This window comes from Mesoplodon densirostris, chromosome 18 (genome assembly GCF_025265405.1).
Source record: "Mesoplodon densirostris isolate mMesDen1 chromosome 18, mMesDen1 primary haplotype, whole genome shotgun sequence".
Classification (NCBI taxonomy): domain Eukaryota; kingdom Metazoa; phylum Chordata; class Mammalia; order Artiodactyla; family Ziphiidae; genus Mesoplodon; species Mesoplodon densirostris.
In genome coordinates this window covers 55,626,155-55,640,718 of record NC_082678.1, presented here as the reverse complement: position 1 = coordinate 55,640,718, position 14,564 = coordinate 55,626,155, and the positions used below count along the sequence as shown (strand labels likewise).

The following is a 14,564-nucleotide window of genomic DNA, read 5'->3' as shown; positions in this document are numbered from 1 at the left end:
GCAGCTCAGTCTGGAAGCTACAGAGAAAGGCTATTACAATTCCCTCACTGGTTCTTGCCCTTGTCCCATGGATAGGTTAGTTAAAAACAGGCAATCACTGCCTCTCCTGCCCCAATAACTGTGTCTGGACTAGGCAACTCTTTCCAACTAATAACTTACATGATTTAACCAGTTCTAAGAAAAGTTCTTAGGCAAATCCAGGTAACTGGAGATAAAAGAACACTAGCTAAAAGGCAGGATTCTTGAAGGCTGATCTTAAGCTTCCAAAGGAAGTTCATTCCTCACACACTCATATTCCCACCAGGGCACCCTGAATCAAAGGAAGAAGTGAGAGTCACCAGAAGTTCATCTCTTCCAGAAGATGATGGATAACTTTTCCATTTAGTCACAATAGACAGTACTAACAGCCGCTAGGAATCTAGATGCTTTGAGAACACACTCTAGTAATTCCAGGGATAGAAAAATCCCTTTAACTTTGGAATGAGACTCTTTGCAAGAGCACTGTCAGAGAGGTTAGTAAGACAATGACATTCTGGCAGTGAAAAGCACAAAATGACACTTCTGCTACCAAAATAGCTCTGAAAATGGTCTGCATTAATACCATAAGCAGGTGGCTATTCCACAATGAGAAAAGAAAAAAGGTTAAGTAGTGGTGGTAAGTTAAGAAGTGTGGTAGTAAAAAAAAAAAAGATGTAACACATCAAGATCCAATAAACAGATTTTCCCATTTCTCAAATGGAGCAACAGAAGTATATATTAAGTATCTGAAGCAACTAAGCTAGCGGAACCAGAAGCAGAAACCAGGATTCAGTAACTTCTTGCTATAACGACTAGTCTACTAAACGACTTATCAGTGGTAACTATATGAAGCAGCGTTCAGTAAATAAAAACAAGGAAGGCCAATTAGGAATTTGGCTTTCAGAGACACTTCTCTGACACAGCATGTTTCCTTCTGTTCCTGTGAAGCACTGGTCATACGGTACAAATTATTTTAGTAACTATCCTTGTGAAATCATATGGTCCAATCTGACTCAACGGAGAACTGTAGGGACTTCCCTGGTGGTGCAGTGGTTAAGAATCCGCCTGCCAATGCAGGGGACACGGGTTGGAGCCCTGGTCCAGGAAGATCCCACATACGGCGAAGCAAATAAGCCAGTGCACCGCAACTACTAAGCCTGTGCTCACAGCCCACAAGCCACAACTACTGAGGCCGCGTGCTGCAACTACCGAGGCTCGCGTGCCTGGAGTCCGTGCTCTACCACAGGAGAAGCCACCGAAATGAGAAGCCCCTGTGCACCGCAACAAAGAGTAGCCCCCACTCGCCGCGACTAGAGAAAGCCCACGCGCAGCAATGAAGACCCAACGCAGCCAATAAATAAATAATTAAATGTCAAAAGAAAAAAGCAGAATTGCACATTGTCAAGTAGTAAGAACAAATATGGAGCTCTGAATCCACAATATCGTTGTGAACAGAAGCCATAATTAATTGCAACAAACTTCTGAATGAGGAAAAACAACAGAGGCTTGGTGACTGATGAAGCAGTGCATTTTAAGTTGTAGCCCTTAATACCTACTGCAAGGCTGCAACCAAGCTAGAACCAATATGCCCTCTAAGACCACAGAGAAGCTCTTCAAGAGGACTTCCAAGTAAAGATCAACTCCTTGCCCTAAAGCAGAAACCTGCTAGTCAACAGCCCTGCCTATGTGCACAGAAGTCCTGACAACTTTTCTGTCATCTCATTTTTAATATAAATAGGCAGCAATTTACTGTAAGTATGGTATACACGTCAATTAAAAAATCATATATAGACATGCAACCATCACCATAAAATACTCCAGATAATTAAATTCAAACTGCAGAAACAAAACCAAAAACTGTGATTCACATCACAAGAGATTTAAGAAACTACTGCAACCGCAAAAAAAGGAATGCTATGAAAAAGTACCCATAACAAGAAACAGCAATGAAGGGAGGCTGTATGGAAAGACGGCTATGCAGAAGACAAGAAAGCAACCACCCAGACTGGAGTAAGAACTGGAAGGACAGAGGATTGGAAGAGAGAAGGGTCTAGAACAAAAGAAAAGTTTTATTAATTTGATATTATGCTTGAAAAGCTGGAAGAAGATAGGAGCGCAATGAAGTTACAATGAAATTAAAAAAAAACAACAACAAAGGCCATTATAAACTCCAGAAAAAACAAAAGCCTTTATAAGAAAGAAAACGCAATCATTTGATTGTGTAGGCTCTACATATTTACAGGCATAATACGCACAGTAAGCTTTGCAAGACTCCAGTTGATAGGACAAGAAATAAAGGTATATTATCTCAATTTACAAAGATAATGTAGGAACAAAAACCTCATGATATAACTATACAGGGGATCTATACAGAAGGGTAGAAGTAGGAGTGACGGAGTATATGAACTAAGTTGCTTCTCTCATAGCGGAAAGTTAATAGACAATGTCTACAATTGGCAAATCAATAAATAGTAGCGTGAGGATATTAGAGATACGGAAGTAATCAAAATAACTAAAACTAGGAACAGAGTTAAACATGATTCCCTCGGGAAAGAGAGGGACCAGGGACGGCTGTTTTTCATTAAAAATTCTTTAATATTTTAACAATGTGCTTTATTATTTTGATAAACTTAAAAATGTATTTTAAGGACAGAGGTGGAGAGAATACCGAGAGTCCCACAACGTGATCACAACGACCATGGGACACTTACCTCCACCTTGATGGCACACCGTCCGATGGCCCGCACAGCTTTGCGCACAAAGTCGACATCCACCTCTGTGGCATATTCCTTCAGTTCTGCCAGAACCTGTTAAAAAATCCATGAAGCGAACAATCATTAAGGATTCTCCAACAGCAATTTCATGGCCTAGGTTTTTCTGAAGTCCAGATCTTAAGATCTAAGTTATTAGATCTTAACTTGAATCTACTTTAAGTCTGACCTGAGCAATGTTGGCTTGGGATGCCAAACGAATCATGATGTCCAATTTCTCTAGTTTCACGTAGATGGGATCATTGTACTTCACAAAGAAAACTTTGATCTCCTGCTTCAAGATTTCAGGCCTGTGGTACACAGAAACACAAGAAAGGTGAGGCATATATTGATATATCCTTCTGAGTCTGCATTAATACCTAACCTGTGCTTCTCTGCTCTCCACTCACACACTCCACTCCAGGGAAAAAAACTCACAAACTTCCTCTACACCCCTCTAACCTGATCCATCTGGCAGACTATTTTTATCCTTTTTAAGCAGTAAAGTATATATTGCCAAGAAGAACCACTGGAAGAACAACAACCTGATCCAAATTGAACCATATTAAGCAGACATTAGCTATCATACAACTAAGAGTTCCTTCAGAAAAGAAACTAAATTGTACAGCAACACCAGGCATTCATCGTAGGAACACTCTAAAATCAACTGCTAGCCTCCTGACCCTGGGCAAGTTGCCTGCCATATAGTATTTTCATTTCCATACATTAAACAGAGTTTTAACACAGTCCTCTTTAATACTGATGTTATTAAGTTTAATTCAAAATTACAAACACTTTAATCACCAATTCATTTTTTCCCAACCTTTTCTGGACGATTAGGTTAATGTTCCTCAGGGCGACGTACTGCACCTCTGGCTCCCCAGACAGCAAAGTGACAAGTGGAGGGGCCAACTTCTTCAGCAGCATATTGTAGTAGTCAGAGTCCTTGGGTAACAACTCTAGAAATTTCATTAGGACTTTTACTGCTGAAAGCACCACTGCTGAGTTGGCATGAGATAGCCGAGGAGTTACCCGCTCACAGATACTGAGGACAGAAAATGAAAATTAGTACCTTAAATTATAATTTCTTTGCTCAATCCAATCTATAAGGTAATGTTGTCAGAGGTTCCCATGGCCCAGGTATAAAGAAATTAGAAAATCAGTTAGAAAAGTCAAAACTCCATACATAGGTAAATTTGGGATCCAACACTGCAGACGCCTCAATCCCAACAAACTACAAACAGAGCAGGGCTATCAGAAGACTTTAGGAAACCAGCAATAAGGGATGTTCAAACTGGAAGGAAACTAGCCAATACCCCAAACACCTGAAGCTCACACCATTTACCTTCCTATTTTATAGTCCTCTCCGTCTCCCCATATTATGTAAGGGCTCCCTGCCTCACAGCCCATTTCTCCTCAGCCTATACGAAGTCAAATTAAGCATTCTGGGAGTTATTTCATAGTGAGAGATATCAACCAACGGTGGCTGAAGTTTCACTGTAAGATGCAGAAGGAGATGGGCTGACAGGGAAAACCACCCAACCTCTTGCATTCAGCATAATAAGGGAATCTCGGAAGGGGTGTTTGTTTGTTTTTAACAACACAATACCACTGCAATACTCTCTCAACCTCATCCCCTTCTCCTAGTCCCTGCCACCTACACTTAAATGTCTCATAAAATGTAGAATATTTAGTTATCCATTGAGGGTTCTTCAGAAATTAACCTAATTTTGATAGCTCTGAGGCAACGTGAGTGGCTAGCTGACTCAGTTAAGGACACAAGATAAGTAAGCTGTGTTTTTCTCCCTTCCTCCTGTATCTACTTGGCTGACTCCCTGACCTCTTTTAGGTCTTTATACAAATGCTACCTCCTCAGGGAGACCTTTCCTGACCACCCAGCATTTGTTAGATCTCTTCCTTACTTTACCTTTCTTGTTAGCACTTATCATCATCCGACCTATTCTATGCTGTATTACGTATACATATTATATATACTCCTGCCCTATGCCTCAGAATAAGTGTTCCATAAGAGCTATGATTTTTGTCTGTCCACTGCTATATCCTCAGAGCCTAGAACAATGCCTGGCATACAGCATAGGCTCAATAAATATTTGCTGAGTGAATGAGTGTGAGATGTCAATGACCAAGAGAAACTAAAATGGTATGTAAAGTTCTTTCCAGAAGATATTTGTACTTTCAGTGATAGAAAGAAACTATCAGGGTGAGCTCTGGTTAAATCCAGAGGGAACAATTTCCCAGACAAGTGAAGAGCACTTACACTATAGTAGCTCGAGCTTTAGCCGGGCAAGGAAGGTTCCTATCTACCATAATTAAAATGAAGAGCCAGGGCTTCCCTGGTGGCGCAGTGGTTGAGGGTCTGCCTACCGATGCAGGGGACACGGGTTCGTGCCCCGGTCTGGGAAGATCCCACATGCCGCGGAGCGGCTGGGCCCGTGAGCCATGGCCGCTGAGCCTGCGCGTCCGGAGCCTGTGCTCCGCAATGGGAGAGGCCACAGTGATGAGAGGCCCGTGTACCACAAAAAAATAAATAAATAAAATAAAATAAAATGAAAAGCCAACAATTCTTCAGAATTATTTTGCCTAGTACAGTGCCTACATACACAAAGTGCTCAGTAAAAACTGATGATACCTCCAATTCTGTAAACTAAAATGTATGTATGTGTATATGAAATTTAGTAGTCAGTATCTGATAGTCAAAGAAAATCTGCAACACTAAAGTGGTAGAGAGCTGAGCAGAACAATCCAGGTGTGCCTTCCAAAATCTTCTCCAAATTCAGACTGATGTGATTCTTATATCTAACGGAAGACATCATACATTTTGCTGGCTCCAACACCGTTTCTCTAGTGCTAATTATAGGTATAAGGCAGCTCAATAACTAGTATCAAGCCACTTACTATGTATCGAAAAGAACGAAAATTTTGTTACTACAGTGAGAGACACTCAAAAAACCTTTGTTTGCCAAATGGCTAGGAATTGCTGTATGGGAGATGTGAGACCATGATGAGGGAGAGTTTTTTCAGAGGGTTGTAACTATCCTGTTCAAAAAAGAAATGAAAAATACACATCTCCTCTTAAGAAGAGCTATTTTTTGCATGGTTTACTCTATCACCTAAAATGTTCCTAAATACATTGAGAAAAGACCACAGGATAGCAATATATATCCCATAAGCCACTGATTTTCTCAACGTAACAGACCCTTATTCTAATACAGACTTACTAGAAATTATTGAACCAGGCAAGACTCCTAGATACTATCCAGAAAAACAGACTGACCTCTGAGCCTCCCGGTCATCTTTAGGGTTGTAATTAGACAGGCAGTCCAGGATGAAAATCTGGCCCCATTCGGTGCACTCATTCAGGGCTGTCAGTAGCTTATTAATGTTCTGTGGATTCAGATCGAGTAAGTTGCTGTTTGGGTGAGATTCACTGATTTCAGATAATGCTGCTACAGCATTAGCCACCACCTGGGAAAGAAGCAGATATGACCTTGATTTGTCAAGAACAGTACAACTATTTCTCTGGATCACTTCATAGATCTCAACTCATAACCGTTCCTGAACATTTTACCCAGTCAGCTAGAAAGAGATATACTGCTTTCAAAACGTATAATAAACCACCAATGATGGCATATATAGCTTCCTCATGGTCAGGCAACACAGAATTAAAACAATTCACATATTAGCAGAGAGTCCCTCATGATTTACTATTAAAACAATAATAATTTTAATAGTAGTCAAAACTATCAGTAGAATTAAGACACGTGAACAGCTGTAAAAGAAGTGAAGGTTAGGGACTTCCCTGGCAGTCCAGTGGTTAAGACTCGTGCTTCCACTGCAGAGGGGCATGGGTTCAATCCCTGGTTGGAAAACTAAGATCCCACATGCCTCGCAGCCAAAACAAAACAAAAAACACAAAACAGTGAAGTTTAAATATGAAACATGTACATTAGGCAATGGAAAGAAAAATCTAGGCCAAACAATTTTACAGGTGTATGGGTGTGCATGTACTGGGGGGTGGGGAGGCGATACTTCCGGTGTCAGTCACACCTTAAGTCTCAGAGTAAGAAAATGTGACCTTGAAACCATAGTTCACTGTAACATGACGTTGGGCAAGCACATAATCTCCATGAAATTCAATTTCCTCATCTGAAAATGGGATAATTTAATCCACCTCACAGATTAGCTTTAGTTTGAGGATAAAATCAGATGCCTTATGTATAAGTGCTTTCTACAAAGCCTTATAGAAAGTTAAGGTGGTAATATTACCATAATTCATCAAGACTGAGTTGCACAGTTTTTCATATTAACATCTCTGAAGTTGGGATATATTTAATAATCAACAGCATGTCAGCTTAATAGTAGGTATTTTTCTTTCTACGTAATACAGGAAATAACAATGCATCTTAGAATCAATGAAATATGGTACCTCAAATGTATCCTTAACTCAGGCACTATGATAAATGAAAAACTGCTACCAAATATAAAAAAGTACACTTGTATCCTGACTTACAGACCCAGAAATCCATACTAGCTGCAAGAAAAAAAAGTGGACACTTGATCAAAATTACAGATTATGTCTAATTTAACTAAGAAATCTACAACCAATGAATGTTTAAAGTAATTTTAAGATTATAAAAACACCCAAAAATAGACAAAAAACTATAGCTCTGTACAAGTGAATTTAAAACCACATTTTGCAGTGAGGCTCTCAGCTGTTGCTAAATATTAGCACAGTAAGGCTATATATAAATATTCTGTAAGCATAAATGAGATGCAATAGGTAGCAGCTTCATTAATTATGTATATTGAAAAGATTCCCAAAAATGTCAACTCATTTTTAGTTCTTACTAAAGTCCCTGTTAAAAGCTTGAGAAACTAAGAGTGGTATGATTATCCTTTTGCTAGCAAGAGAAGAAACATAATGGTTACAGTTTAGCTGTTGATTTTAATATCCGTATCACTTGGGTACTCTGCAGATTATCCCAGTATATGATTTTACCTAGAAGATAAATTCTAGAGAATATGATTTTTTAAATCAAATAATACATTCATGACAGTATCCAGTAACTAAGATAATGATGTCACAAATGGAATCACCTTCAGTTATAATTTAGTGATCAGGACAAAAAATTCCAAGATGAAAAAAAATCAAAAGTTCACTTGGTAAGTATGATTATGGATATAATATTTTATTGTTATTAAGACAAATCGAGAAGGATTATCTAGTCCACCTATCACATGGTAGCAGGCGTGAGGTTCTTTCCTGACTTAATTTTTGTTTGCCAACCACACCATCAAGCATGGCCTTTAGTAAAAATTAAAAAAGCATGAAAAGTGAAACAATAATCTCCATCATCTCAGTGCTTTACATGCAGGGAAAAGAGACTGTGTTTCCCCTGTATAATACGCTTAATACACTGGATTACTGGATAAAAGATCAAAATGTCACACTGCAAGAACAAATGCCTGTTTTCCTCTCTCGCTGCCAACACACGCCCAGTCTTGGTTACCAGTTCGTCCAAAACAAATGTCCTGTCACAACTTACCATTTCTGCCAGTCAAATTTTTTTAATGTTAAAAAAAAAGTAAATATAAGGTCTGTTAACAGGAAATGTTGAACAGAATGAACAATTAGAATTCCTCTGCTAACATCACAGGTAACTGGAAATTAAGTATATAATGCAGCTAATGAAGTATATGTTCTGGTGGTAAAACAGGCAGTTTTCACTTATTATCACATTAAAACAAGAAAAGAAACAGGGAAAAGTAAATCTAATTAAAAGATCCAGAGAGATCAGATTATATGATTATGTTTAGAAAAGTCTGCATGGGGAAAAAAGATCACTGCCAAATGGTCACTGAGCCAATGACTGACCAGAGGAGATACACACCCAATAACAAAACTCTATTGCTATTCCTCTAAAATTCCTTCTATTCTACATTTCCACTTTCATCTCCTAATCTGCACATTCATACTGCTAAGTTTTCAGAAATATACTGAGGTGGGCCCATAAAGAGCTGCTTAGAGTTCTCCTGGTCAGTAAGCCATGCTTCTCTCACTCTAATGGAAACTTAAAATGAGCATCAAATCTCAAGCAGGCAAAGGCTGACTTCAAGACAGCAGCTGAGTAGCTGGGGTACACAGGACAACTCACCTGTCTCTGTGTTTCTTTGGAATTTTGTATAGAATGTAGTACATATATTATGTTTTTAAAAATAAACTTTAAAAATAATGGATTGAAACATGATTTACTTCCTCTTCCCAGAGAGCCTTCTCCAAACAATAATTCATTATCAAAAGAAAAAGCTGGGGCTTCCCTGGTGGCACAGTGGTTGAGAATCTGCCTGCTAATGCAGGGGACACAGGTTCAAGCCCTGGTCTAGGAAGATCCCACATGCCGCGGAGCAACTAAGCCCGTGAGCCACAGCTACTAGGCCTGTGCATCTGGAGCCTGTGCTCCGCAACAAGAGAGGCCGCGACAGTGAGAGGCCTGCGCACCACGATGAAGAGTGGCCCCCGCTCGCCGCAACTAGAGAAAGCCCTCGCACAGAAACGAAGACCCAGCACAGCCAAAAATAAAATAAATAAATTTAAAAAAAAAAAAAAAAGAAAAAGCTGACTCTTACAGTAACTGCCCTGGTTTACTAGTGTATTAAAACAAAGGTTATGTCTCTTTCTCTTGTACCATCACTTTCAATCTGAACTAAGACTAACATGCATAACATTTTCCCCCCTAGAAAACTGGCAGTTCTTTTAGGAAACACTGCCATGAAGAGAACAATGGCCTTTTAATTATAATCTCAGAAAAACTGGAGTTCCCAAGAAAGAAAGGGGTTTCTAAAGGAAGTTTTGCTTTAAAAATGAATTTATAAATAGGGTTTAAGTGAGTTTTCTCAGCACACTGGTTGATTTACAAAAAGCTGGCATCTAGGCTACAAAGGAACATATCCCATAGCATCAAAAAAAATTTTTTTAATTCATCTTGCCTCCCAATTATGGTAAATTCTGTTCTTCGGGAGACTGCAATGAAACATTCCTCCTCCCCATCCCACCCCTACCCCCGTAGACCTAATATAATATGTATACTTTACAGATACAGATATTAAACACAAACATATACAGAAGTATGCGTGCACATGCATGTGTGTGTGTAAAATCACACTCAGTACTAGACAACTTTTTCTCTGCCCTAACTACAGACTTCCCTATAATTTGACAGTTCATCGTGGACCCTCGGAGTCTGCTGAATTTTTTTTTAACGTAAGCAATTTGTGTTTTGACTTACTTTATAATATACCTAATAGAATTGGACAAAGAGATAAAAGACAATAATAGCTAAAACTTACTGAACACTTACTATGCCATTTACCTTCCCAGCAACTCTAAGGTAGTTGCTATCAAAATCCACCTATTACAGATAAGGAAATAGGCTTTAAAAATGAATTTATAAATAGGATTAGAGAAATTCAGTGACTTGCTTAGCCTACAAAGCTGGAAAGGGAAAATGCTTGAATACAAACTCAAGGCCTGTATCTGATTCTAGTGTCTGAGTACTAATCACTCTGCCGCCTGCATTTATAGAAGTTCCAAGAGCTGTGAACTTCAAATGGGGGAAAGGGAAAGAAAAATCGAAGCTGGGGAGAATAATATAATCAAAACATTATTTCCAGGCAGATTTATACAAGGAGAAAAATGTATTCTCCTACTTTATATATTTCAGAGATAACCACATCCTAGCAGCACTTCAAAGAGGCAAGATTTACTATCCAGCTATAAAATCTGATTTATAAGCTACCCCTGTCTCATATGCAGCAATTCTGAGGACATAAATTTGACGTTACTTTTTTTTTTATTTTTTGGCTGCGCCCTGCGGCCTGCAGGATCTTCTTCCCTGCAAGTGGAGTCTTAACCACTGGACCACCAGGGAAGTCCCAGACCTCATTTTTATTTATTTTATTTTTTTTAAGGAACAAGCTGGAGTGGTGGGTAGGATTAAAATAAAAATGATCCTGTAAAAAAAGAACTCTAGAAGGAAATCTAGATATACATTGGGAGTGGAGTATCACAGACAGAAGCTCCTTTAGGAGAAATCTCTCACACATTTCCCTGTCCCTTTGAATGATCTCTCTAATTTCACTCATTTTCATAGCCTCAAGACCCAAGAAAGGTAGCACTTCCCAATATAGTGACTTCCTCCTATTAACTATATTTAGAAGACTTTCATTTCTAGCAATGACCTTCAAGGTCACACACTCTGAACAAACACTTCAATTTTCCCGCTCAATTTACAATCCTTTTGGCTGCTGTCCCTGAAGACTTGAATAAATTGAACGCAATAGAATAACTGACCAAAACTATTATAATGGAAAATAAAGGTGATTTGCATACTTTTATCCTCTTGAAAATCAGCAACAGTTCAGAATCTCACTTTCTTCTTCATGGAGTTGCCTCAAATAACACGTTAAAGCACAGGGCATTTATTCTAAGCATGTTTCAGTCATTATCATCTCCTTAAGAACACAATGACTGGACTTCCCTGGTGGCGCAGTGGTTAAGAATCCGCCTGCCAATGCAGGGGACACGGATTCAGTCCCTGGTCCGGGAAGCTCCCACATGCCGCGGAGCAACTAAGCCCATGCGCCACAACTACTGAGTCTGCGCTCTAGAGCCCTCGAGCCACAACTACTGAGCTCGTGTGCTGCAACTACTGAAGCCCACGCACCGCAACTACTGAAGACCACGTGCCTAGAGCCCATGCTCTGCAACAAGTGAAGCCACTGCAATGAGAAGCCCACGCACTGCAACGAAGAGTAGCCCCCGCTCGCCGCAACTAGAGAAAGCCTGCGTGCAGCAACGAAGACCTAACACAGCCAATATAAATAAATAAAAATTTTTTAATGCATTATTAAAAAAAAAAAGAATACAATGACTATATGGTACCAGTTAATTTTACAATCACGCTTTAATCCAAGACACTGTCCAGACTGCCAACTAATAATATGCTGAACTACATATGACATTCTGTAATGTTCCGTTTTTTTCCCCATCTTCTTTCCCAGAATGAGGAAGCGAAGTGAACACATCTACCTAGTGGAGTCAACACATCCCATTACAGCAAGGAAGTCTGAATATGTGGTAACAAGTAAGATTTAAAAATTAGACTCAATAAAACTCATTACTTACTTAAGGGGCTTACATAAGTAGCTTAAGATGTGTTTTGATGAAATGCAAACATTCACAAAGCTAAAACACTACAAATAAATATCTACAAATGGACAAAAGGCACTCCTAAGAAGCCAAGAGTTACTTGGCCCACCAGCCCTAAAATCACACAAAAGCATGCTGCAACATGAACAAAACAAAAAATTTATTATCATACCATTATCTCCCTTTTGAGAGTAAGTAATCCCCTGCCAAATTAGAGCCTTGAGATCATTTTAAAAGGGACACTAAGAAATGAATAAGCCGTGATCTTTCGGTACACTACTGAATTACTATGTACAACAGATCCAGTTTTCAGGAAGTTGCCGACGAAAACTGCTTTAGTCATATCCTTGAACAATTATCTTTTAAAAGTAATCCTGCAATGATGTGTTAAGTAATACTGTAAATAGATTTAGCTTCATTTGTAGATAAGCTGCCCTCAGAATCACCCTAAAAAATAATGTCTGGCTTTAAATAATGTATACAAAAGAATTAAATATCTTTGGGACTTCCCCGGTGACACAGTGGTTAAGAATCCGCCTGCCAATGCAGGGGACATGGGTTTGACCCCTGGTCCGGGAAGGTCCCACATGCCACGGAGCAACTAAGCCCGTGCACCACAACTACTGAGCCTACGCTCTAGAGTCTGCGTGCCATAACTACTGAAACCCGCGAGCCCAGAGCCCGTGCTCTGCAACGAGAAGCCAATGCAATGAGAAACCCGCACACCGCAAGGAGGAGTAGCCCCCCGCTCACTGCAACTAGAGAAAGCCCGCACACAGCAACAAAGACACAACACAGTGAAAAATAATAAAATAAAATTATAAAAAATAATAAAATAAAAACAGCTTTAAAAAAAGAATTAAATACCTTTAAAAAATAAATTTGCCATTGAAATATTAACCCTTCTAAAATCATTAATAACCAGCACCACGATCACTATACAATAAAGAAACGTTTGTTATTATTAAGGGCTTACTCTATACCAGGTCCACTATTAAGTGCTTTGCAAGCCCTCTTTTATTTTTCACAACGATCCAATGATAGAGGCACTGTTTATAATCTCCATTTTGTAGACGAGGATACTGAGATATTTAGGGAGACCACCAAGCTAAGAATGGCAGACCAGGATACAAATCCAAGTCTGGTTGGTTTCAGAGCCTGAGTTTTAACCCTCATGTGTTAGTACTGGAGCGAAAAAAAAAAAAAAAAAAAAAAGTTCACAGTTACAAAGCACTTTTCTGTTTTTGAGATACTTTCATAAAGTGTGAGTCAACTCTTTTTTTTTTTTTTTGCGGTATGCGGGCCTCTCACTGTTGTGGCCTCCCCCGTCGCGGAGCACAGGCTCCGGACGCGCAGGCTCCGGACGCGCAGGCTCAGCGGCCATGGCTCACGGGCCCAGCCGCTCCGCGGCATATGGGATCCTCCCAGACCGGGGCACGAACCCGTATCCCCTGCATCGGCAGGCGGACTCTCAACCACTTGCGCCACCAGGGAGGCCCTGAGTCAACTCTTTATAAGAGGAAGTGATTAAATGCAATTTGGTATGCTGGACTGAATCCTGGAATAGCAAAAGGATATTTGTGTTGAAACGGGTGAAATAAAGTCTGTACTCCAGTTTATAGTAATGTACCAATGCCAATTTCTTAGTTTTGACAAAGGTACCATGGTTATGTAAGATGTTAACATTAAGTAAAACTGTGTGAAGTTAGGTATATGAGAACTTTCTGTACGGTCTTTGCAACTTTTCTCTAAATCTAAAAACCCGCCCCTAAAATGAGATTTAAAAAAAAAAAACAAACCTAAGTTAGTAATAACTGATAAATTGAAAACTGATGATTAAAATTCCTAAGGTGAGAATACACATAAAAAGATCTCCACAAAGTTTATCATAAAGGAAAACAAAAGTTGTTTCCTTCCTCTGCAAGAATTTAAAAACCGAAAAGCACTGAGATGGGCACTTGCCCTTATAACGGAGCAGCCTCCAATGATTCCACTTACTCAACACTCTGATCCTGCAGAAGTTACCAGCAACTCATGTTTTAGTACCAAATACAACACTACTTACTTGGGGCATCCAGACACAGACTGAGTGAACATGTTACCTCCTACATCATTCTTACCCAGTGCCTACCACATACTGATGCTCTCACACGCGCCTAAAATTCTACCAGCTCTGGTACTCCTCTATGGACGCTGGGCATGAAGAGCAGTACACATTTCTAATTTCGCTTCTGTATAATATTTTAATTTTATAACTCTTCTCCTATTTATTGATATATACTTAGGGATAACAGAAATCATACAATTGAAGTACTTAATTAAATGAGGTCATTAATAGACGGTTTAACGTTGCCCACGAGGACAACAAACATATTCTGATAAAAATCCTTCTCAAATTTACAAAGTGATCTAGAGAGACTTCAGTTTTTCAACATTTATCATCTCAGACTGACAGCAAACCACCACAAACCTTCTAAAGCCTAAACAGAAATTACAATAACCAGAAAGTACGTCACGTTAGCTCTGTTTCTCAAGAATAGCTGTCATTTATTAAGCATTTACTATAT

The 14,564-nt window shown here is 39.3% G+C and overlaps 1 protein-coding gene across 4 annotated transcripts in view; it reads right to left on the bottom strand.

Moving 5' to 3' along the window:
• The window catches only part of AP2B1 (adaptor related protein complex 2 subunit beta 1), a 123,821-nt gene that overhangs the window by 84,338 nt on the left and 24,919 nt on the right, over positions 1-14,564 (bottom strand). For all 4 annotated transcript variants that reach the window (XM_060082948.1, XM_060082947.1, XM_060082945.1 and 1 more), the window contains 4 exons: positions 6,064-6,254; positions 3,592-3,813; positions 2,959-3,079; positions 2,730-2,825 (listed from right to left, as the gene is read on the bottom strand). In XM_060082948.1, the coding sequence (XP_059938931.1) occupies positions 2,730-2,825; positions 2,959-3,079; positions 3,592-3,813; positions 6,064-6,254 (630 nt within the window). The remainder of the gene's footprint in view (positions 1-2,729; positions 2,826-2,958; positions 3,080-3,591; positions 3,814-6,063; positions 6,255-14,564) is intronic.